The 24813-nt window shown below is 36.3% G+C and overlaps 1 protein-coding gene across 1 annotated transcript in view; it reads right to left on the reverse strand.

Moving 5' to 3' along the window:
• Positions 1–24813, reverse strand: part of LOC149795170 (nucleolar complex protein 3 homolog) — a 124861-nt gene that overhangs the window by 77373 nt on the left and 22675 nt on the right. Inside the window, exons 5-7 of the mRNA XM_089964892.1 lie at positions 7903–8064; positions 5731–5824; positions 4558–4634 (exon numbers count right to left, since the gene is read on the reverse strand). Coding sequence (XP_089821018.1) covers positions 4558–4634; positions 5731–5824; positions 7903–8064 — 333 coding nt within the window. The remainder of the gene's footprint in view (positions 1–4557; positions 4635–5730; positions 5825–7902; positions 8065–24813) is intronic.

A 24813-nucleotide genomic window follows, 5' to 3' on the forward strand; every position in this document is an offset into this window, starting at 1 on the left:
CTTTGATCTTGCTATTGCAGCATGTTCTTTTGATGTACTCAGAACTCTTATAATGGTGACGAAAGGGGGGGGGGGCATGCAACCACTAAATTCTGTCATTGTAATTATCATTATAGCTAACTGATCAACACATTTTCCCACTATGCAGGTGACTGAAGCAGGACTGGCAAGTCTTTGAATTTTACTGCCCACCTAAATAAAAAAAAATTGGCATCCAAAAACGCGTGATTATAAGCGTTTCCGATACCTCTGTCAGTTTTCACTAACATGAACCCTGCCAAAGATTCACTTCCTTGAATCAGTGTTTTGCTGCCTCTTATGCCAGATTTATCTCTTCCATAATGCTGTATTAGGGTTTTAAGTCCAACATTCCCATAGTCTGCTTGTTTAGACATGGGTATATTTAATAAATATAACCCGCATATTGTCCATCCAACACGTACATCGGACTCGCACTCAACATCAATTTTGGGCTCAAAATCACACACTGGTATTTCCAGTGACATTTTTCCAATGTCCAACAGACCGATATACATGAAATTCATTGTCATCATAGCTATCACCAGCCAGTATTTGCCGACTGATAACGTCATCTGAAGACAAACCGTGTTGTGATTCAACCATTTTGGTTTCCTGTGTGGCCCTTATTGGAAACACATATTTCTAAAACTTCCATGATGAAAGTAAGGCTAAAACTCCATAAATTGCCTGTTCCAGGGCCAATGAACGAATCAAATTTAGTTTAACAGCCATTCATGTCGAACTGAAGTATCCAGATATCTGGATGTCGCATCAAGCGCTGTGAGACAGCTGTGGCAGTGTGAATTACATCGTGAAATGCACTTTTAAAGTTAAAGTTAAAAGTTTAATAAAAATTGCATACTGCGCACGTTTTTTTTTATATCCGCGGCATTGATGTAATTTGCTGAACGCGTATCACTGCTTTAATAGTATGTGAATTCGTACAAATTACATGCACTCGCGTGTACTGGTATCATTTTCTGACCCAATGTTTTATTCACGTTAGACCGCTAGGAGGGGGGTAGATGCAATTTAAAATATATATTCGTTTTTTATTTCTTCTTTCTGACAACCCCACCAGCGATTTCTCATTTTGTTAGCACAACCCACAACAGAAGTGATTTTCCTAACCAACCTTCCGCTGTCAGAATCAAAATAGTTTGAAACACAACCTACTACAGAAGTTCTTTTGAAGTGCCGTCCCCGGGGGGATATATGTTTTACTGGAACAGCCCTTACATGGAAGGTATGAAAACCAGTCTAGCATCACATGAGGCCAACATGGTGGTGGCAAAGTGTAGCCACTAGTGGATAGCCTAGAAACTTTAAACATTGTTAGATCGAGTGATACATGCATGAAATTTATATGAAAATTACTTATTTTCTCGGAATTTGTGAGTATTAAAATGGTAACGTCTTTAATCTGCTGAAAGAGAAGATAAAACTACATCGTTGATTAAACGTGACCTGGTGCTCGCGATTTGCATTGCTAGCATATGTACACAAATCTAACAACCCCCATTTTCAAATGTTGTAGAGAAAAAAAATAAAAAATATTAAATGAAAGTCGTATACGCTTGTAATAAAAATTAAGAATTAAAGAACACAAAATTCTCCATATTGACATATTCCGAGAACAACTTCTGGAGTTTTGTTGCATCGCGTGACTACCACATTGACATGTGCTCTCTGCTTGACAAATCAGACTGGCCAGATTGCTGGTTTAACTAAAACTAAAAGCAGCAGGGAGGTGTGCTCTGATCGTGGTACTCTAGGTATGATCCAAGCCACTGTGTTTTGAACCTTTTGAAGTTTCTGGAGTAGATACTGAGATGAACCAGACAGAATTGAGTTACAATAGTCCAGTCTTGAAAGTACTAATGAGCACACAAGTGTTTTAGTGGCATCAACTGAAAGATATTTGCAAATTGAGCTAATGCGTCTCAGCTCAAGATAGGCAGCCTTGCATATGTTCATGACATGTTGGTGCAATGTGAGAGTACTGTCCAGAGTAACACCTAGGTTTCGTACTGATTGTGTGAATTTAATGTTGGTGTTGTTGATATTTATTGCTTGAGATAAAGGATGTGGATGAGAAAGTCTTTTTGTTGTGATCAGAATGGCTTCAGTTTTATCATCATTCATCTGCAGCTTGTTACATGTCATCCAAGACTTCACATCAGAAATGCACCTCTCTACACCTTGGTTGGTAGCATCAACTTCAGTTGGGTGGCTAGATTTTTGTATTTGGGTGTCATCAGCATACAATTGGTGAGACAATGGATGATGATCTGCGAAACTTGAGAGCGACTGAGTGTATAAAATGAAAATAGAAGAACAGACCCCTGTGGAACACCACAACATAGATCAACTGGCTGGAGTGTATTCCATTTGCACATACAATTTGTGTCCTGTTGACCAAGTAGGTTGTTGTTGTAGGGTTGAACGCCATTTTTCAGCACACAATAGGCTATACATGGCAGCCAGTATTAATGGTGGAGGAAGAACCAGGAAAACCCCTGGAAAGAACCACCGACCCACGAGAAGCTACTGGCAAGCTTTCTCACATACCCACATTAGCCGAATCTGAAAGGGAGATTAGAAACTTGGTGGTAGTTCCTTAAATTGTTATGGTCTAGTGTTGGTTTCTTCAGCAGGGGCTTTACAATGGCAGTTTTGAAAAATGATGGGAATTCCCCAGATGAGAGAGGTATTAATAACATCAGTTAGTGAAGGCAATACTGGATCTAAGCATTCAAGCAGCAGTGATGTTGGAATTGGATCAAGTTCACATGACTTTGGTGCACTCTTCATCACGATTGTACGTACAAAATCCATAGAGACAGGTTCAAATGCTGCTAATGGTTGCTGCTCAAATTCTGTATCCCAACTGTATGGTGACGATGAGTCAATTGAAATTGTGGTGTCAAGCTCATCTCTAACGGTTCGTACTTTGTCATGGAAGAAATTTGCAAACCTGTCTGGAAGGGTGGCTGGAGAGAAGGTAGTTGGAAGTGGTGTTGATTTGTTCCTTGACATTAGCTTGTTGGTAATCTCGAAGAGCTCTTTGCAGCTGAAACTTTCCATGATCTTAGTAGTGTAGTGGGCTGATTTCACTGCATGAACTATATTTGTGACATTTTTCTTAGCGACTTCATAGATCTGCTTATGAATAGTGAGTCTGGTGGAAAGCCAAAGCCTCTCAGCTTTACGGCGGTCTCTTTTAGCAGTGCGAAGCTGGTCCCTAACACTGTAATACCATGGAGAACACTTTTGAATTGATACTCTGCACTTGGTAGCTGGGGCATGTTTGTCGAGCAATGAACACAGGCAGTTATCGAGTTGTTCTGCTGTATGAGGTAAGCAAGTTGTTAGGTTTGCTTGGATGTTGTGCATTAGTTTGGGTCTATTTATCATACGGAGATTTCTCTTAGTAGCAGATAGAGGTGGAGGGTTAGGGACTTATACGTCAAGATGGCATATAATGCAGAGGTGATCTGATGCAAGGTCAAGGGATACGAGGGAGGACCGTAGAATTTTACCATTAGGTCTATGAAGAATCCGTCTAAAATGTGACCATGTTTATGGGTGGGTTGGTTAACTGACTGTTTGAGGTTGAAAACATTAATGGAATCTATGAGTTTTGAAGTGTTTGGGTTTCCGGGACAGACAAAGTGAAAGATGAAATCTCCAAGAATAATCAGGTTGCCACCTATCGAATTTCCATACTTCAGGAGATTCAGAAACTGATCCAAAAAGAGAGATTCAGCCAGCTGGTTTTTTTATACTAGAAGGAGGGCGGTATAGGCAGAAAAAATGGAATGACCTTTGCTCCATTGTGAGTGTGGTTTGTACTAGTTCAAACGATGTGTGGTCGAAAATGAATGTTGTGGTGTGGCTAAGACGTTTGATCATGGAGTTTTTTGTGATGACAGCAATTCCACCTCCACGAGAGTTACGGGGATCGACTTGATGGAGTAACCAGTGGGTGTTAGATCCGCACACTTGGGCTCATTGCCTGATGTTTTTAGCCATGTTTCTGTCAGGAAAAAGATGTCAATATTCTGGTCGTTGATAAAATTAACTATTTCTGTGCGCTTTTCCGGTGGTACTACTGATTGGGCATTGAATAATGCAATACGCAGAGGTATCTCTTGGATAGTTGACACAGAGGATGATGAATAATTAGGGATTTGAATTAGGTTATCTAAATTAATGGTCAAATTTTTTTTAAATTGTTGAGCTGAAATAAGGGAGATAACTGGAATTCTTCTGCCTGTTCTATGCCAGCCAGCTTTGAAACGTTTATTTTTTTGCTTCTGTTTACATTTAGGTAATGATGAATGTAGTCCCAGTTCATTTAGTCTAGAGCACAATGTAGTGTGGAGAGCCAAGGAGTGATCATTTAAAGCAATTAATGAGGGTCCATCATAGCATAAAAACGGGTTGACTGGCAAGTATCACGTGATGGTGGTTTGTTCAAAAACAGTGGAGCAAGACAGCTGAGAAAAAGAAGAAGAAAAAATGAAACATCACCTTCTCTGCTTTTGCTGGAATATGAATGTAAGACTTATATTTCTCTCTGTGGTACTTTTCTTTTGGTTTCTTCCAACCTGTAAGCAAATGGTGAATGTATTTATTTTTCATCTTAAGGGATTGCTACAGAGCTGAAGAAGCAAACAGCAATGTCAGGTTTAGTAAAAACTACATTAAAGTTGAATATATTTAAATTATACATGAATACTGCTGCAGCATTTTCTGTAAGAAAAAAATAGTGTACATTTCAAAAGAACCTGTCTTCAGAGACAAAACATTCTCCCATAATTCATGATCTTCCAACATGCAAGACAGGTAGTTTCTCAATGTAGTGGTCTTTCAAGAGAGGTTTTACTTTATAAAACAAAATAATATAAATGAATCAACTTACATTTTTAATTACAATAAGGTATGTAAACTCATAAAATGAATACACATCATTAATTTACACCCAAATTTAAAAAATAATGTAACAAATACTGACTCTGATATACAAATCTAACAGGGTTGAGAATAATAGACTCTATGTTAGGGTTTGCACCAAGACAATTAAATCCAGTACTAATCACCTATTATTAATGCCCCTCACTTTATATAATGGTCATCAGGTCTCATACTCAAGAAGAAAGTTATAACTGTTATGTGTTGGAAGCATTGCACAAAGAGCATATAAAGACATGTGCTATTGTTTTCTAAATACCATGCATTAGAATATGTTAGTAACAGCAATGGCGTAACCTGTTGTCCCTAAGTACACAAATTCTATGCATCAGAAAATAGAAATATAAAAACATTTGATATTATTACTGTAACATCATATTTAATCGATGGATATCATATGAAAATAACAATAAGTAGTGTTTAACTTTCATCAGTTCTAAAAGTTGTAAAAAATCATATGGTGAGCAATGGTATTATACAGTACAAGACTTACACATTCAAGGACAGAGATAAGATATCAAAGATCTGTAAAGGCGAGTGTCCTAGACCACCATGTCACAAGGGCTCATCCCTTCCAAGGTGGCTGCTCAAAACTAATTTGGCTGTACAATTGTGTTTTCAAAAAGCCAAACATACGGATGAACAGACAATGTGACTAAAAGTAATAAGAAGCTGATATCCAGCCCTTGTGCAAATTTATCAATGATATGACAAAAATTCAGTAAGATTTACCTTTAGCAACACTTTCTAAAAACTCCAGGTACTTTTTATAATTTCTGAGGAAAGAGTCTTCATACTCCTGTAGTGTTTTTGTTTCCTTTTTCATCTGAAAAATAAACACTCAGTTCAATAAAATTTATTTTGCTACAAATCAAACAAATGTAAATGGGTACATTAGCTTTAGTGCAATGTAGTTTCTCAAAACAAAATTATAAGCAAGAGAAAGGAATTATCAACATATTTCCTTGGAAAATATTTTCCATATTAACTTTTTAAACACTGTCATAAGAAAAGTTAAATTTTAACTTTAAGTAAAAGTTCAATGCAATGATAATTGTATTTTTTATAACTGAGTTTATTGCCATTTTGCAGCATATGACAGGCTATATATGGTGGCCAGATTATTCAGTGGTGGAAGCAGTTGCCATGACCATGGGAAAAACCACCAACCCACGAGAAAGCTACATTGGTTAATGCAAATGAAATAAGGCATTTTACTTGCAATAAAATATTTGTTTGCCATTTAATTAAACACAGAGTGGAGAACTGTTGGAAAATAGATTCAGAATTAAATGCTTGTTGTTACAAGTTGATGGTCTTAAAAAAGTAACAGAACAAGAAATAACTAGTATTGTAACATTCAACGAATAATTTATTTCCCTAGAATACAAAGCGTAAATTTGAGAAGAACTTACAGTATTGTGTATAAAATCAAAAATAGTCATAAATGCCCTGTTACAAATATATTTGTATGATGTTCCAACTGATTTCCAATGATAATCAAAATAAATTCTGATAATGAATGTGCTGATGTGCCTGTAGTCTCGAATGTGGAATATGGTGATGTGTTGACAGTCATTTGATGTTCTACAATAATATAACCCAAAATGTCCTTGTCTGAATTCACCATATTTCTAAATTTGTTTTAATCCAAGAATATTATTGAGCAGTTTGTAATTTCAATAAATAATGTGAATGAATAAAAATCAACCCAAAAATAAAACAAATTCTGCTTCATATATTAAGGCAAGAATGAATAGCTTTTGAAGTGAACAACATTATATAAAAAGCTAAGACACAATAATGGATCCAGTTTCCTTCCTAAATCATTTAAAATCCTCAACAAGTTAAGAAATATCCAAGTAAAAAACTAATATCCTATATTCACACAGAACGTGTTTATTTCCATTGATAATGATCTGAATATTTAATCTATACTCATTGAGAAATATCAGCTATGTATGATGTTGTTTACAAAATAAATGTCTCTGGTCAGGTACACCATTAACTTAATTTTGGGCAAAGGTCAAGTACAAAATACAGATATACATACATTAATCAAGGAGAAAAGCAAACAAACAACACAAATTAAATATACATGACAATATTTTTGACCCTCTCTACTAATTGAATTTTGTAACGTATAACTACAAAGTAAATTCTGGACCATTAATGATGTTGTAGCCACATCATCTGGTTACCTGTCTTGAAGAGTTTTGAATAAATTATTGGAGTTTCTCATAACTTTTGTTCATTACTTTCAAAATTCTGTTGGTAACTAGCACAATGGGTATAGGTTTTGATAAACACAATGGACACTGGTCTTTATAAATAACATGATGGGTACTGGTCTTGATAAGTAACACGATAAGTACTGGTCGTGATAAATAACACAAAGGGTACTGGTCTTGATAAATAATACAATGGGTGCTGGTCTTAATAAATGGCACAATGGGTACTGGTTTAGATAAATAACATAATGGGTACTGGTCTTGATAAATAATACAATGGGTGCTGGTCTAGATAAATAACACAATGGGTACTGGTCTTGATAAATAATACAATGGGTGCTGGTCTTAATAAATGGCACAATGGGTACTGGTCTAGATAAATAACATATTGGGTACTGGTCTAGATAAATAACACAATGGGTACTGGTCTAGATAAATAACACAATGGCTACTGGTCTTGATAAATAATACAATGGGTGCTGTTCTTGAAATGATGAACCATGCTCTCCACAGTGCTGAATGCAGGTGGGAACATGAGATCAAGGAAACTCATGCTCAAGCAGTGGATGATGATAAAATCACACATATTAGCAGCATGGATTGAATATAGGGTTTAAAGCATAAATCAGTGTCTTAACCAATGGCATGCACAATGCCTAACATGAAACTGTACCTTCTGCTGTTTTTCCTGGTCTGTAAGCAGCCTAATTTTGTAACCAGGGACAATGTCTTTAAATATTTCCATCAATGACACCATCGCTAATTTGCGTACTGTCACATATACATCTGGATCGCTCTCCTCCAACATGCCAACCAGTTCCTTTAACTTCTTTGTCTGCAAAACATAAATAAATACATTTATTTATAAATAAATTTTTAAAAATAAATAAATATAAATAAATACATGAATGAATAAAAACAGAAAGAAACACAAATTCTTCAAACAGACATACAAACAATACTGCTGCTTCAGATGAACGAATCGGAACTAGTAAGCACTAAGAAGTAGGTCAATGAGACAGTCTTGGTGTGCGCATCCATGTCTTAAGATGAAATCACTTTATAACTTTAATGTCAATAGGTAAAAAGTCATTAGTATTAAAGTCTGGTCAAAGGTGAGAAATCCTAAGAAAGAAGACCACAATGACCAATTTTTGGTGTGGACATTTCTTTATCCCAAGATGAATTCATGCTGCAAGTTTGTTCTCAATAGTAATGTTGAAATAAGGTGTGTGTGATTTGGATTTTAACATAGCTTTAACAATTTTTCAGTCACCTCACTATGATGTTTAGCACTGGGGCATCATACTGTATCATGTTCCACACAGTAACATTAACCTGACACCAGGCTGACAGTACCATTTTTATAAGTATCTGGTATGACTTGACTGTGGTTCAAACCTGCAACCTAAGGCATATGCTCTAATCACTTAGGCCACTGGTGCGGTCATGTTGAAAGAAGCATTATAGCTAAGATGCACAGATAAAAGAAAGTGAATACTGCACACTGCCAGTTTTGAGAATAGCAGCCATTATAAAGAAATAAGGTGCACACTAAAGTTTCAAGGTAAAATAACGCTGTTCAATAATATATAAACATTATTCATCAACCGGTCAGAGTTACAGAAGTAAAATCACCTCTATCAGACCTAATATTAATCTATAATTCAACCAATATTAAGGAAAGCTGTGGTCTTCTGTTTGGACAGGAGATGTCAGACCATTATGGAACTTTTGCTGAAGTGGATTTTCAGATTAAAAAACTTAATAGTTTTAAGATTTGGTCGTATGATCATGTGGACTTTGATACTTCAATAGCTGAAATTGAGAATTATTCTTGGGAGCTATTTCTCAATAGTAAACAAAACATTGATGATCATACTGAATCATTTACAGAGAAATTATTGTACATAGCTTTAACTTACATACCACATAAAAACACTACTGTGTTTCCACATGATCAACCTTGATATGACATCAATGTACAAAAGTTCTGCAGAAAATAAGATAGAACTAAGTCATGCTAAGGATGAACAAGTCATGATAAATGGCAAAATTTATAAACAATTAAAAGATGATCTGTATAATCATAAAAAGGAAAGAAAGAACCAAAACTTAAACTTGACTTCAACAAATGCGAAACAATACTCGATGATTGTTCAATTTATGTTTTAAGGAATAAAGTTAAATTCGGTCCCTCTCCTGCCACTTGAGTAAGATAATGGTTCAAACAAATTGATACCTGAGGATATTAGGAAAGAAAACTTTCTGAATGACTATCACTATTTTATCACTGTGATAAAGCTTTTGACCATGTACAAATCAGAAAAAGAGATCGATGTGATCATTCTGTCAATGTCGCTTGACAAGACGGCAGGGCAAGATCTTATCAGTCATAAACTGCAAAGGGGATTCTCAAATTCTATTATTAAACCCTTTGAATGTCCATTTCATAGATTTTGAAATGAAAGTATCCTACAATATGGGAAACTGCACAAGTAATACCAAATTTTCAAGAAGGGAGATAAATTTTTACCAACGGTATATCATTAATTATATCCATTCTTAGTTATTTGGGAATGATTTGTATTATCAAATGCATAACATATATGAGTACATTTTTTGGGGTGACATTTCTAAAGAATTTGATTATGTTTGTACATAGGATTGTTACACAAACTTAGTGAATATGCAGTAAGTGGAGACATTCTAAACAGTTTGTATGATTATTTATCATTAAAAAGGCAAAGTGTTCTTTTAAATACAGATGCAAAGCAGCAGAGAGGGTGAACAGACCACTTAAGGGAGTGGTCACCCTTGTGCTTGACCAAAAAAAAATAGTGACCCTTCATAGAGGTCAATACCACGTCTACGATTATTGCTTGTCCCAAACAGAATTGTAGACGCCCCCTCTCTGCTGCTCCTCTTCTGCTGATATTAATTAAATTATTATGTTATAATAAAATGATACATCCAGAATCTCATACTGCAAGAACAGCACGAGAACGATTACAAGCAATTAAAAAATTTCTTCCTGTCAGAGACTCATTTAGAAAAAATCTACAAGCGCAGCAAGAAGCACAAGTTGAGTATGAAGAAGAAACTAAAAAACTATTTAAACCCGTCACTGCAGCTACTGAGAAAGTTACAACTGTCATCAAAGAAGATCTTCTTCCGGTATCAGAAAAAATAGCAAGAAGAACTAAACAGGCAAAGAAGATTTTACGAGACCTTCCAACTGACATAGCTGCAGCTCAACCTCCACCTGTTGGTGAGGAAATACTTGAAGGTATTGGAGAACTTCGTACTGAAGTCGCCGATGTGAGAAAAAAACTTGCATCTAAATCCAAATCAGCAGGAGAGAGCTTAAAATTAATTGCAAGATTTAACGAAGGAGTTGTTGAGGAAATTAGAAAAACTAAAAGAGAGAAATTACCTAAGATAATATTAGATAATATATCTAATAAATCTAATTTTTTAAAACCCTTTTATGAAAAAACAGGTGATGATAATTTCATTAAATGGATATATCACGTATATTACAATAAAAAACAAGCTAGAGGTTCAGAATTTGAAAGACTTAATGAAGAAGTAGAAAGACTTTACAGAGAGAGACTGAAACAACCAGAACAGGGAGGGCTCTCCCAGTATCAGCTTCCTCCACCTCTGCAACAAATAGAACAGCAATCTTCTTCGCCGCAGCAAAGGTTGAAGTCGGAAATTAAAAGGGCTAAAGAGTCACTTAAATCACCCTCCTCGAAGAAAATTTCTTCATCTTTATGTAAAATTTCTGCACCTGATATAACATTTACACCGATAGATTCACCACATGGATTTCGAGGAAGTGACTCACCCCCGGCCACCACTGAAGTACTTACTCCGGTAATGCAACCACCAGTATTTAAATCACCTCAAGATGAACCTAAAACAGGATCTGGTTTATGTCCTGATAATATCATCAATGACGTGTCACGGTTAGAAGTTCTCATAGGAGGAAAACGTGCCGGAAATAATTCACCAGAAATAATTAATGAAGCAGCTGATATTTGTCGGCGACTATTTCAAGGTGGTATCATGGATATCGGCGTTTACTGAGAACTTATTGATGAACTTGTTGATGATTAGTCACCGCGATTAGATAAATGGTAAATAAAATAAGATGATTGTGCATAATAATCATCGCAAACCCGCACAGGTCAGAGCGGTAAACTCACGATTACCAATCTATAGTGTTATTTACGGAGATGGACTTGGTGATGTTATTCAGGGATTATTTACAAGGATAGCTCCAAAAGTAGCACCTGTAGCAAAACAATTATCGATGAAGGCTATTGATATTGTTCGTGATAAAGCTCCTGGTGCAATTGTCAATGTTGCTGGTAAGGCGTTCTCGGCGATCAAGGAAAGACTAGCATGATTATTGCGATGAAAACAACAACCACCAGTGAAACTGGCAAGTACTGAGGTGATGCCCGCAGACGTAAGTAAAATAATAAATCAGGCTGCAAATCAAAAACTAGCGGCGATATCTGAAGAAGCGGAAAAAAATATAACAGCAAATTTAATAGCAGAAAGCGGTCTTCGTCGACGATGATCATCATTTGAAAAATGGTAACTATAATAAAAATGTTCAGGCGCGAATCAGACCCAGCATTTGATATGGAGGCACCTGTCCTTAAGTATGAATCTATACGTGATTATCAATTTTATTCTTATGACGCAAGACTACCAAATCAGCGGGGGAGAATCGAATTACAGGTTCATGATACAAGTAGATATTTCTTGCCGCTGAAGCGTTTATTGAAGTAGAAGGTAGACTTGTAACGAATGTTGTAGCTAATACGCCATATGCTGCTAATTTACGTGTTGGTTTTGTCAACAACGGGATCATGGCATTATTTAGTGGCGCCACATACATGATTGATGGAAAAAATATTGAATCAATTCAGAATGATGTCGACGTTGCTACAACAATAATTGGTCTAGCGAGATATTCTGACGACTTTACAAGATCGGCTGGTCCAACAATGATGTTTGCTAAGGATATTACTAACCACGCTGATCATGTTCAGTATATTAAGTTACAGACACCTCAAGTTACTGCATCTAATCCACAACCGGTTGATTTTGAACACGAAGACAGACCGGGTGCTGCTTTTGATATTATAAAAAGTGTTAGTACGAATTACAACTTGGGATTTGCAACACGCCGAGCAGCGCTGTCGGGAGATAATAAAAATTTTTCGTGTGCAATTCCATTATCTCACATCTTTGGATTTTGCAGAAATGTTAGAAAAGTTATCTTTGGAGCTAAACACACAATTGTGCTCGTAAGAAAAGGTGATGATAATGATGCAATCTGGTGAGGTGCTGGTGTTGCTGATGGTAAAGTAAATATATCAAAACTTTCATTGTGGATGCCAGTAATAACTCCATCTATTACTGAGGAACAAAAATTACTATCTTTTATGGATCAAGGCGGTAAATCATTGCTATCATGGTTAACAGTAACCACAGATGCTGCTCAAAGCAATATTAATGGTTTATTTACATGGCATATAGCATCACAACAGGGTGTTTCTGCACCACGACATATTTTTATTGCACTGCAAAATATTGACCGGATAAATAATCAAGAACTTTCACATATGATATTTGATAACCTTGGAGTTAATGAAGTTTCCTTACGGATAAATGGACATCAAGAACCAACAGAAAATATACAACTAAATTATGCACAAAATCATGTAGTGCGCGCATATCATCGTTTAATGTCATTCATGGGACGTGATCAAAATATAGATACCGGTTTGCAAATATCACAATTAGATTTTACAGGTCTATATCCGATTTATTATTTTTCACTAGAACATCTTGATTTATCCAAACAATCTGTTGTTGATATACACTTTCGAGCTCATGTTACTAACCCACCAGGTGCTGGTGCCTTTTACAGAGCGATCGCGGTCATACTTAGCGACAAAGCCATGTTACTTGAAGGTGGCAGTGGTCGAATGAGGGTCGTTGATGCACCAGTGGAAAATCTTTAATTATTCAGAAAAAATATTATTTATATAAAAAATGTCGTATAGTCATGTTAATGTTACTCTGACCCCCGGTCAGGTAAAAAAGCTTCAATCAAAAACCGCCAACAAATGCGGAACTAAAATATCACTAAAACGAGATCATATTAGTGGTGGTCCAAACAAATTATCGCTGACAAATAATCAGATTAAACATTTCAATAAAGCCCTAGAATCAAAAACTGGAGTTCAATTCCATCTCTCCCCGAGCGCCATCAAAGACATGGTTAAAACGGGTGGTATATTTCCACTTCTTGCAGCCATTCCGGCATTAATAGCTGCAGCTGCTCCAGCCGTAGCAAAAGCAGCCGCGTTAGGTGCTGTTGGAACAGCTGCTGGAATGGCACTAAAGAAAGCAACAGGGCAAGGATACAAAAAAAAGGGACGCGGCTTAAGATTGCCAGGATCTCGTTGGGGGAGAGGCCTAAGGCTTCCAGGATCACTTCGTTAGACGTTCCAGCATCAAATTTTGATTTACTTAATGCTGCTAAAAAATTAAAAATATCTGCCTTTAGAGGTGTTTTTATGCGAGATCAATTACCGAAACAACCAAACAAACTCGAAACAGGTATTATTAATCTCGATGAACGTTCTGGACCTGGTACTCATTGGGTATCATACGCGGTTGATCCACGTGGAATCGTTTATTTTGATTCATACGGGTTAGCTCCACCTGTTGAATTTATCAAGTATGTCGCACCACTTCACGCAACAACCTCTGGTTGTAAAGTTTGGTATTCAACGCTACCCACACAAACAATGACAGATCCGCCAATATGCGGCCATGAAGTAATTAATGTACTCGACGCTATATCAAAATCATCCAGGCCGCCACATAAAGTCGTGCACGATTATACAAGCAACCGATTTGTTGCGCGTAAGGCGTTTTAAACAACGGGTCTTATTATAATGGTTGATATTTACGGAAGATCTTCTTCACGCGTTAAGAAAAAGCCCGGCGACGTTGATCTGTCGAAGTATGTGACTAAGGATGACCTCGCTGATATCATGAACCTGGCTGGAGTTGACCCAGATGAAGTTGTTATTTTTCAGGATCGATATGGTAAACTAAAAACCAGCAATATCAAATGGAATGATATAGTCCGGCGAGTACTCGGTGCAGTTACGGATAATATTCCCGTGTTTACTGACGGTGGTAGAATCAGAGATTCAAGTATGTCACTTAAAACCATCAGAGATGAAATTGCAAAAAGTGTCGCTAATCGCGTGAGAAACACCGGTGACACAATGATGGGTGAACTCAGCATGAACGGAAATAAAATAGTAGTTTTAAGAGATCCAACATCTGACAAAGACGCAGCAACAAAAAAATACGTCGACGTCAACTATGGCACCGTAGACGGTAAATTATCCACGTTACAGGCCGAATATGATGTTCACGTAACCGGTTTTTTAAGGCTTCGAAGAAATTTTCAAAAAACCGATGATTCCATTGATAAGTTCTTTGGCACTCCTCCAGTCATTGACATGAAACTCGTTGATATCAAAACTAACCTAGACACGATCAAACAAACACAGCAAGACATCATAGCGGGAATTCCTGAGATTATCAATAAAACCAGTCTGATTAAAATTCCAGCTGGAATAACTCCCGGGCACATCACAAACATCGTATGCACGGTATCATCGGGATTTGCAACATGGTCACAGCAAAATAATACTATCAAATATACCGCAACAGTCACTGGCGTGTACAGGCTGTCTGTGTTTAGTGCTGCAAAATTTGAAATATTTACAACGTTTCCATGGCGTCATTCCACTGACAGGTTTTCCGGGGTTGTATCTGTTATATTAAATAACATAACCGAAGAAATATTTATTCTGGAAGCAGCTGATAAGAAATTAACCGCAACATCCTTCTGGTGGTGTTTGGAATTTGTAGCTGAAACACCTCAATTGGTTACTGCATAAAAATATATATGGACGGTGCACAATACAGATACAATCAAGCGCGTGAATGGCAGGCGGCGCTAAAAGATCAAGTTGATCAATATATAGTAAAAGTAAAAAAATATCGACGACGATTGGTTATCATTGATGTGATTGTTTATTCAGTATCCGCTGTTGTTGCTGGAACCGGTGTCATATTATCAGCGTTGACAACGATGGCACCAGTAGCTGTAACTATTTGTATTTCAGCAGCAACAACTATTGCAGGTGTGCTTAATATCATCGCAAAAAAAATATGTACTTGCACGAACGAAAAATTATCCGATTACAAAATAAAATTACACACAACGACGGTAGCATACTCGAAATTATCCTCGTTGTTATCAGCGAGTCTCAGTGATGGAATTATATCTGATTTCGAATTTTCAATGATAACCAAAATATACGACGAAGGTATCGGTATTAAAGATACAAGTATCAATAATGACAGAATTACTCCAGCAGATCGTGACCAACACAACTCCGCCAAAGATAACGATGATCTCGGTAAGTTCAATTAATCCTGAATTTAGTGTTAATTTTCCTACTGCAATTCCAGTAAAAGAAATAGCACTAGCGCAATTACGAGTATATTACAGCTGGCCAAATATCAGATCAAAATCATTTAATGGTACACCAGCAAATAATTCGCTTGTATTTGCTAACAACAACAAACCCGATGGAACACCTGACTGGGTTGTTGTTGGAATACCAACTGGCAGTTACGAGATTGAAGAGATCAGTGAGGAATTTCAACGTAGAATAAAATCAATAACGGGAAAAGAAGCAAAAATATCAATTAATGTTCATGAACCCACCCTGTCCTTGACGATTGAAATAAACTCGCCTGATTATGCCGTTGATATTTATCAGTCCACGATAAGATCCGTGCTTGGATGGCCTGAAATATCACCACCGATAACACCGATACCACCAGAACCGAAAAAGTCTGATTATGTCACGGATAGGCAATCATATCATGAAATTAATCCATCATACGGGGGAAAACTACGTATTTTAAAAAATAAATCAATGTTTAGCAGTTTCATCTTTGTCGGTAGTGTGGAGGCATGGACTTTTAGAAATCCGGGGGAAACAGGAAATGTTTTGGGTCTTCATCGAAGTTATATTATTGAATATTTTCAGGAAATCAATCAAGAATGTAAAAAACAACTAGATCAACTAAATCAATATTTTAACGAACATATTTTTGACATATCAGCGTCATCACGTGAAAAAATCATCACGCGTGTGGAAATATTAAATCAGCTTATATCAGATATGGAATATTTTAATAACCGAATAGTTCAAGCGATGCTTCGTTTAAAATCATTTAAACAAGTTGGTGCAGATGAATGGTTAGAAAAGTATAAATTAACAGAAGCCGATGTACCAAATTTTAAATTTCCCGGGTATAGTGTAACCGAGTTAAGAAAATCCGTCAATGATGTCATTGATGAGTTTATTCCTAAAATACTCGATGCATGGAGAAAATTAATTCCACCAGCAACCGTTCTTAGATATGATAATGATCCACATGGCGGCGGAAGACACATATCTCCGGGAATCGTTAATATAACACCGACGTTCGCGGTCAATCTGGTTTGTGACGTAATCGATGGCAGCTATCAAATAGATCTCGGAAGATCAAATCAAGCTCAACAAGGATACATCCTGTACACATTCACACCACAAGTTCCCCCTGGAAGTTTAATCGTGCAAGAACCAACTAATCCTGTGTATTTGCGGTGTCACAATAATATGTTAACACGAATCAATTTTAAGCTCACAGACCACCTTAATCGCTTAATTGACATACGTGAAGAAGAACTTGTAATAAATCTGTATGTAAAGTCGTAAGACTTTTATCGTAGATCTTTGATTTTAAAGATCCAGTAATGTACCAGCACGTGAGGGTTTTTATACACTTGAAAACGCGCGTTTTCACAAAACAGAACAATTTAGCCATTGATGAACACGGAAACGAGGATTTCTTATTAACACAAGAACAGTTAGATGAACTCCGGTACACTCCTGCATCAAAGTCGAATAAATATATCTGATGAGGTAATTCATCTTTTTTAAAATGTTTTATTTTTTTCTGAAAATTTGATCATTTTCACATAAATCTGAGTACCAACTCACCCATCAAAATTGCAAATTGCATAAATCTGAGTACCAACTCACCCATCAGAGTTATAAATAAATAATAATTCAGTAAATAAATAAGTTAATTCAGAAATAAATAATTTGTAAAATTAAGAAATTTGTACAATTTTATGTTTTTGATGGGGTAAATGGTAGTCAAAATTAAGAAATTTGTACAATTTTATGTTTTTGATGGGGTAAATGGTACTCAAATTAAGAAATTTGTACAATTTTGTAAATTTGATGGGGTAAATGGTAGTCAAAATTAAGAAATTTGTACAATTTTGTTAAATTTCAGTAAAAAAAACAAATTAATTCAGTAAATAAATAAATTAATTCAGAAATAAATAATAAATCTGAGTACCAAGTAGCCCATCAAAATTGCAAATTGCATGAATCTAAGTACCAACTAACCCATCAAATTCAGAATAATATTTCTGATCAAAGATCTCAGTCATCTTCAAAATTACTACTTTGGACGGGGTTACTTTCTGACATAATTTTTCTTAATTGTCTTATACGAGTACTAATCGTTTTCTTTGCCTCATACTCGTGGGATAATAACGATTTAATTCTTTCTATGGCGGCAGAGAGAGGAACGAACTCCTTCACATGATCATCTTCTACGGTAGCTAGCGACTGAAACATTGCCGCCTGAATCCGCTTCATGAGCTTGTATTCAGATGATAGTGTGTGTGTCCCCTGGGTTTTACGTTCTTGTAAAATCTCAAAGTCAGAAACTATTTTTTCAGGATTAAGTTTAAAGGATATATTAATTCCATCTTTTTTCAATTTTTTAATAGCAACAATTACATCATTGATATTTTCATGGTTCATTATATAATATATAAATCTTTAAAATAAAAAAAAATATCCCTAGAACCCCTATCGAGTGTTTAGCGAGTTCGTCGGGATGTTTCAAGGACGGCACAACCAAGAACTCGTAGCTTGCCACCGCAATCTACCAAGTTCATTAGGCAAATATTCCCTCTACGAGAGCCCCTAACCCCCCAAACAACGGTCTAGAAGGCCCAAGAGGGAGGACGGCACAATCCTCATTAAACTCGTAGCTTGCCACCGCAATCTACCAAGTTTAGAGGATATACACATAACATATAACTAACTAAGGACGGCACAAGGACAGCACAATCCTCATTAAACTCGTAGCTTGCCACCGCAATCTACCAAGTTTAGAGGATATACACATAACATATAACTAACTAAGGACAGCACAATCCTCATTAAACTCGTAGCTTGCCACCGCAATCTACCAAGTTTAGAGGATATACACATAACATATATACAATGAAATGGTTATATACAATGAATGAAGAGCCCCTATCGAGTGTATTAGCGAGCTCAGATTATGAATGAAGAGCCCCTATCGAGTGTATTAGCGAGCTCAGATTATGCACGGACGGCACAAACATATAACTTAACTAAGGACAGTACAAACATGTACGCTCAGCAAAAATCCCACCCACAATAATTAATCCAGTGGGTGATACGAAAATATGTATCAACCACAAGTCAATATTGTGGTTGAATTTTGCTGAGCGGGGGGTTTTGCGGTTCCCCCATTATTATAAAAATCGCAATTATGCGCACACCACCGACAAATTGTCAGCCATGGGGGTTCGATCCTGGACCGCGAGCGTCACAGTCCAATACCATACTGATTGAGCTATCAAACCTTGTTACGAACATATATTTCGGAAGTTAATATATAGTTAAGCTATATAGCTAAGGAACCAATATTTACACTAAAACAGCGGTTTCTGAATAATAACAGTTTCTGTATTTATAACAACAGTTTCTGAATAATAACAGTTTCTGAATAATAACAGTTTCTGAATATAAAACAGCGGTTTCTGAATAACAACAGTTTCTGAATATAAAACAGCGTTTTTCCTAAGCAGACTGCGAATCAATAATAACAGTGGCATGAACACACCTGCAGATCGATTACCATGACAACGGTTTCTGTTCTGTACCTGTATTACAGCTTCCTTGCGGATCAATAACATTATCATGATTTCTCGTAATGTTGTATGATGGGAAATATTTAAAAACCATAAATAATACTTCTACGAGTAATTAATTACGATGTAATTAGTTAAACTGACTAATTACGATCATAAAAAATCAAAAATCTACGAAGAAAACTATATATTACAAAGTAATCTCCCTTTTATATAATCAAAATTCAGTAGTGTATGGAGGACATACTATGACATAAATTAAAAAAATTAATTCAATGTGGTGATGATAGTTAATAATGTGGTGATGATAATTATTGATACTGAAAGGTAATTTTCTGTTTATATTTTTTCGAGAAAGCGGTTTTATATATATTTTCTGCCACTCTTTGTACTGATTGCGGGTGAATATCAAAATATTTCGCAGCAGAAGATATTGAACGCAATATTATTTCTTCACCAGTTTCTGTGTTTGTGGAAATTACCGCCCTCTTTCCGATTGCAGAGTTCACGCTTCGAGTGACAACACGAAGGTTGTGTAGGGAGTTATTTTGAGTATCCCCGTCAATATGATCAATAACAAAAACGTCTTTGATCATCCCATTATGACATTCATACGTAAATCTATGACATAGATAATGTTTTCTCTTCCCAGCAGTAAACATTAGATAACCAACATTAGTAATATAACCAACTTGTCTCTTCAACTTGCAGTGTCTGATGATACCATTAATATTTGATTCATAGTTTGTTATGACAGGATGTGGGACAAATATATTTTGCTCCATTATAATAATATGATTTGTTTAAATCATTGTTTGTCTGAAATCTTGATATATAATCCCCCACGGATTTTATAGCGTTTTCACAGCTATTATTTTTTATGTCATAATATCTTTTAAGTTCTCTGAACCGTTTTCCGCCGCACTTTCCACATAATTCTGTTTTTCCTCAGACTCCAATACCACACCGCAGACATGATATTGGTCCTAGACTTCCTCGTCGTATGTTTTGTAAGTGCATCCAACAAAATTCCTTTCTGCAGGATTTGTTGCATCGATTTACTGAGCCGATCATCAACCATCTGCATTGAGACATTGTATATATATATATATATATATATATATATATATATATATATATATATATATATATATATATATATATATATATAATATTTTTTATTTTAAATATTTGTTTTAATTATATGAACGAGTTTGAGAGATTATCCCAAACTAGGCCTGTTAAATATAAATTCAACCTCGACAGATTATCTTCTGACTTGCCAGTGCGAGATTTGGTTGATCCGAAAAATAAAAGTTTGATCTCGAAAATTCACGACGCCAAGAAAGAATTTTACACGGATGGTGCATCTCATACATGGTCAACGTTCAAGATTATACGCAACACTGGCAAAGTCAGTGTCGACAAAGTCACGGACGCCACAATGAACGACAAGCGAGCGGCAACTATCATTAACTAGATCGCTGAATACGAGGGCAATCAAAAATATTTCTTCAGAGTAAAATTTATTGTATTAACAGAAACAGGTAGTTGGATTATCCGTGACAAATATGATCCTGTCCTTGGCAATAATAAAACTGTCATATTAAGTAAAAATTCCAGACCGGGTCTACTGACGGGTATTGACAAACCGTATTATGAGCGAGCGTATCCTGTAACAGCGGTTATTTATGGAATCTATGAGATAAATAAAAAACCCAACGCTGATAAACTAGCGCCGATGAAATTTTCAAGGTTAAATTGTGTAGCCGAACGAGTAATAGAACACTTTACAAACGCAATGCGTGGAAATGGATTAACTGATTTAAGGCGTGAAAAAATAAACTCGTGGGCTGATTCAGTTAAGGATACCGGTGCTACAATAAAAGATGTTGCTGAGTTAGGAAAAATATTAAAATTTCCAATAACCGTACCGACAATAACGGGAGAAGTACTGTACCAATCGAAATATAAATCGAAGGGAGCTCCAATAAATATTATCGATCATAACGCACACACATGGACTAACGCAGTAACAATATTTCCACGTGATCGAACTGTTAGATTTTACCCCACAGATATGTTTGATTTTATCAACGAAATAAGTAAAAACGATCATGTATCGGTATGGTTATTTAAAAGTAATGAAGAAGGTGAATTTGATCAGTTTGTCAAACCAAACGGTGAAATATATCGCACAGAATCCCTCCATGACGAGATGAAAAATCTCGCGACGTTTTTACAGTGCAAGCACGCGGAAAATACTGACAAATTACTAACTAATTGTTTTACCGTTCCATCTGTTGCGGCTCATTTCGCCAGAGAAAGAAATTCATGGAAACCAACACAATTTGATTTACTCGAGAACGTACGCGAAAGTTGCGTCGAATATGGACATGGCGGATTATGGAATACCAAATATAATTACAATGATGTTATTTCGGTTGATATGGTTGCATGTTATCCAGGAAGTTTTCTGGGATACGGAGATTGTTCTGTGTACTTTGAAAGATTTGGTCACCCTACAAACGAGATGACGCAAGTGGCAATTAATGGACCATTACCTGATTTTGATCTGACTGGATTCGCCTGTATTGAATCGTTCGAGTTTAATGAAAATCTTCACAAGATTTGTTATGTTTGGTTTGGTAGACATTTTTGTGAAAAACGTTGGGCACCTATAGTTTTGTTACGATATATGCTAGATTGTGCGATACTGACATCGTTGGTGGTCAGTGAGGCAATTATATCATATCATGCACAGACCAATGTTTGGTTGCCCATGTCAGATTCTGAAGTTATTAGCGAGTTTAAGGAAAAATGTCCTGATGTTTCCGAAGATGATATTCCTAATAAACTCAAAACCGCAAAAGATCTCGGTAGAAAAATTATAGGTAAATTTACTCAAGGTGGTGCATATGATTATAAAAGACATCACGCACGATTAATTTTAGATGATGCCGAGTACGATTTTATAATCGCTGACACAACGGCGAAAAATATATTTGTAAATCGAGAAAGTGTTTATTTATCCGACGGAACAAAATTGGGTACGATCGTTAGTTACATAAATGACGTCTCCCCGCAATATACTCATCTAAGATCTTCCATGCTGGCTTATGTTTCTATAAATTTATTATCGATGATTAATAGATTTCCTGAGACCGCAGTCAGAGTCGCAACAGATTCGTTTTATATTTCAAGTAAATATTTAGAACCTGTTATGAAATTTACAAGTAACGATGAACGATGGGGTTCGTGGAGAATAAAAAAGGAACTATTACACAATTACACAGAATCAGCAGATGTTACAATGAGAGATTTTTATCGTAAGGGTAATAAAATATCAGAAATGTCGAAAGCACCATCGTTGAGTGATCCAATAACCAGATATAAGACAGTATATCTCAATGGACCTGGTGGATGCGGCAAAAGAACTCGAACGATTAATGTTTTTAGAAATTCAGATATAATCGTGCTGACACCCACACATAGACTTGCACGTGAGATGAAACAGCGGCAAGTACAATCGTGTACGTATCATAGTTTCTTTCGGTGGCGCGGAGATACATGGACTCCTGAACGGATGTGAGAAAAATATATACCTAAAATAATTATTTGGGATGAGATATGCACGGTCTCATTGGATACATTAAAAAAGTTTCTTGATTGGTTGTTGACGAAAAATACCGCTATAATAATGTGTGGCGATCATGGTCAACCGCCGCCTTTTGTTGGACCATCTCCACATGATTGGTTAAAAAATTTCGTTGATTATTATGAAGAAATAGATGATGATCATAGAGCTCTTGATGCAAATTTGAGGGAGTTTAAAAAATTAATCAGATTACAATCAAACAAAATTCAGTGTGAAATAATACGTGGAGTGATCTCAGAGACCTCAATGAGTGATTTTTTAAAATTATGGAGACCCACCGATTTGATCGTAGCAAGTAGAAAAATAATCAGAGACGCTTTACAACAGCAGTTATTTCAGCTGCATAAAGAAAAATATTCAGAATTACCCGTACCGTTGTGTTATAGACCATCAGATACACGAAAACAGAATATTAATGTTGATATTCCAGGACCCTTGACAGAGTCAAGGAAACAAAATCTCGTATTAAATGATATTGTCACCGTTGATATCGGTGTGGTCGAAGATGCATTACGCGCTGACAAATCTCCATGGGTGTTGGGATACGCTATGACAATCCACTCGTCTCAGGGATTAACTATTTCTGATACACGAGTCTGGATTGCAGACGATCGCATCGAGTGGTCAAATTTAGTTTATTTAGCGGTATCGAGGGTCAGAAATATATCTCAATTACGTAGAATTATAATTCCTGAAATCGTTGATAAATTTAACATCATCGATGATGATATATAAAGAAAAAAATTAATCGGATACAAACAATCTGACAAAAAAAATAAACACGACTTTGATCTTGATGTTGAATTTATTATTGAGTTAAAACAGCAGCAGAACAATCATTGCGCCAGTTGTAATTGTATAATGTTATGGCGATATTCGAGTAATGATTCAAGACAATTTACCGTAGATAGAAAAGATAATAGTCGCGGTCATACACGAGAAAATACCATGTTGACCTGTCTTGAGTGTAATCAACGTAGAGGCGCCAGTGCTAGTTAAGTGATCGAAATCACTGAAGTGATTTTGGTGGTAGTTGTGTATCCGCGGGAATTATTTGTAGTTGTTCACGTGTAAATCCACGTTGAGGAGCGGCCGAATCTAATCTGTAGATTGCAGGCCTGGAAACGCCTACGTTTCTCCCAGTGGATCTTGTCACGGTAGATATTTTGTGTGTGGTAACACTCCAAATAGGATCAGTTGCTCTTCGTTTACCACCTTCAAGTTCACCAGGCTCATATAAATATCTGACTGTGACATCACCTAATATTTTTTGTTTTCCAACATCTTTTCGTTGTGTTGGTATATTTTTTTTTGTGACCGCGCTAATGGGTTTCATGTTGGTTGTTCATGTGATTTCATTATTTAATGCAGCTATCACGCTTGGTAATCTTGCCACCCATTTGCGAGATCTTTTATCCTGAATAAATTCCCTCGCGTATTGATATCCAAATAACCGCTCAGCAAGTGTTCGATTAAATCACTCAACAATTGCTTGATCGCGATGAATTGCAGTATGACCTCGTCGTATTTTGGTATTATGTTGTTTCATCAACGATGATACTGGACCAAGAAATTCCTTACCAGGATTAACCTGTACTAGCTGTGGCCATCGCAGACCACCTTGTGGTCCGAGTCCTCGTTGATAAATTCGTTCAAACGCATCGGCTACTTCAGATGATGTTTTCGCTGATAGCGGCTCTGCTTTATATCTACTTGCAACATCAACTACGGTTAGCGCGTATTTGTACATTTTTCCACGCACA

The sequence above is a fragment of the Sinohyriopsis cumingii genome, chromosome 7 (assembly GCF_028554795.1).
Source record: "Sinohyriopsis cumingii isolate HCF-2022 chromosome 7, ASM2855479v2, whole genome shotgun sequence".
In the NCBI taxonomy this organism is placed as follows: Eukaryota; Metazoa; Mollusca; class Bivalvia; order Unionida; family Unionidae; genus Sinohyriopsis; species Sinohyriopsis cumingii.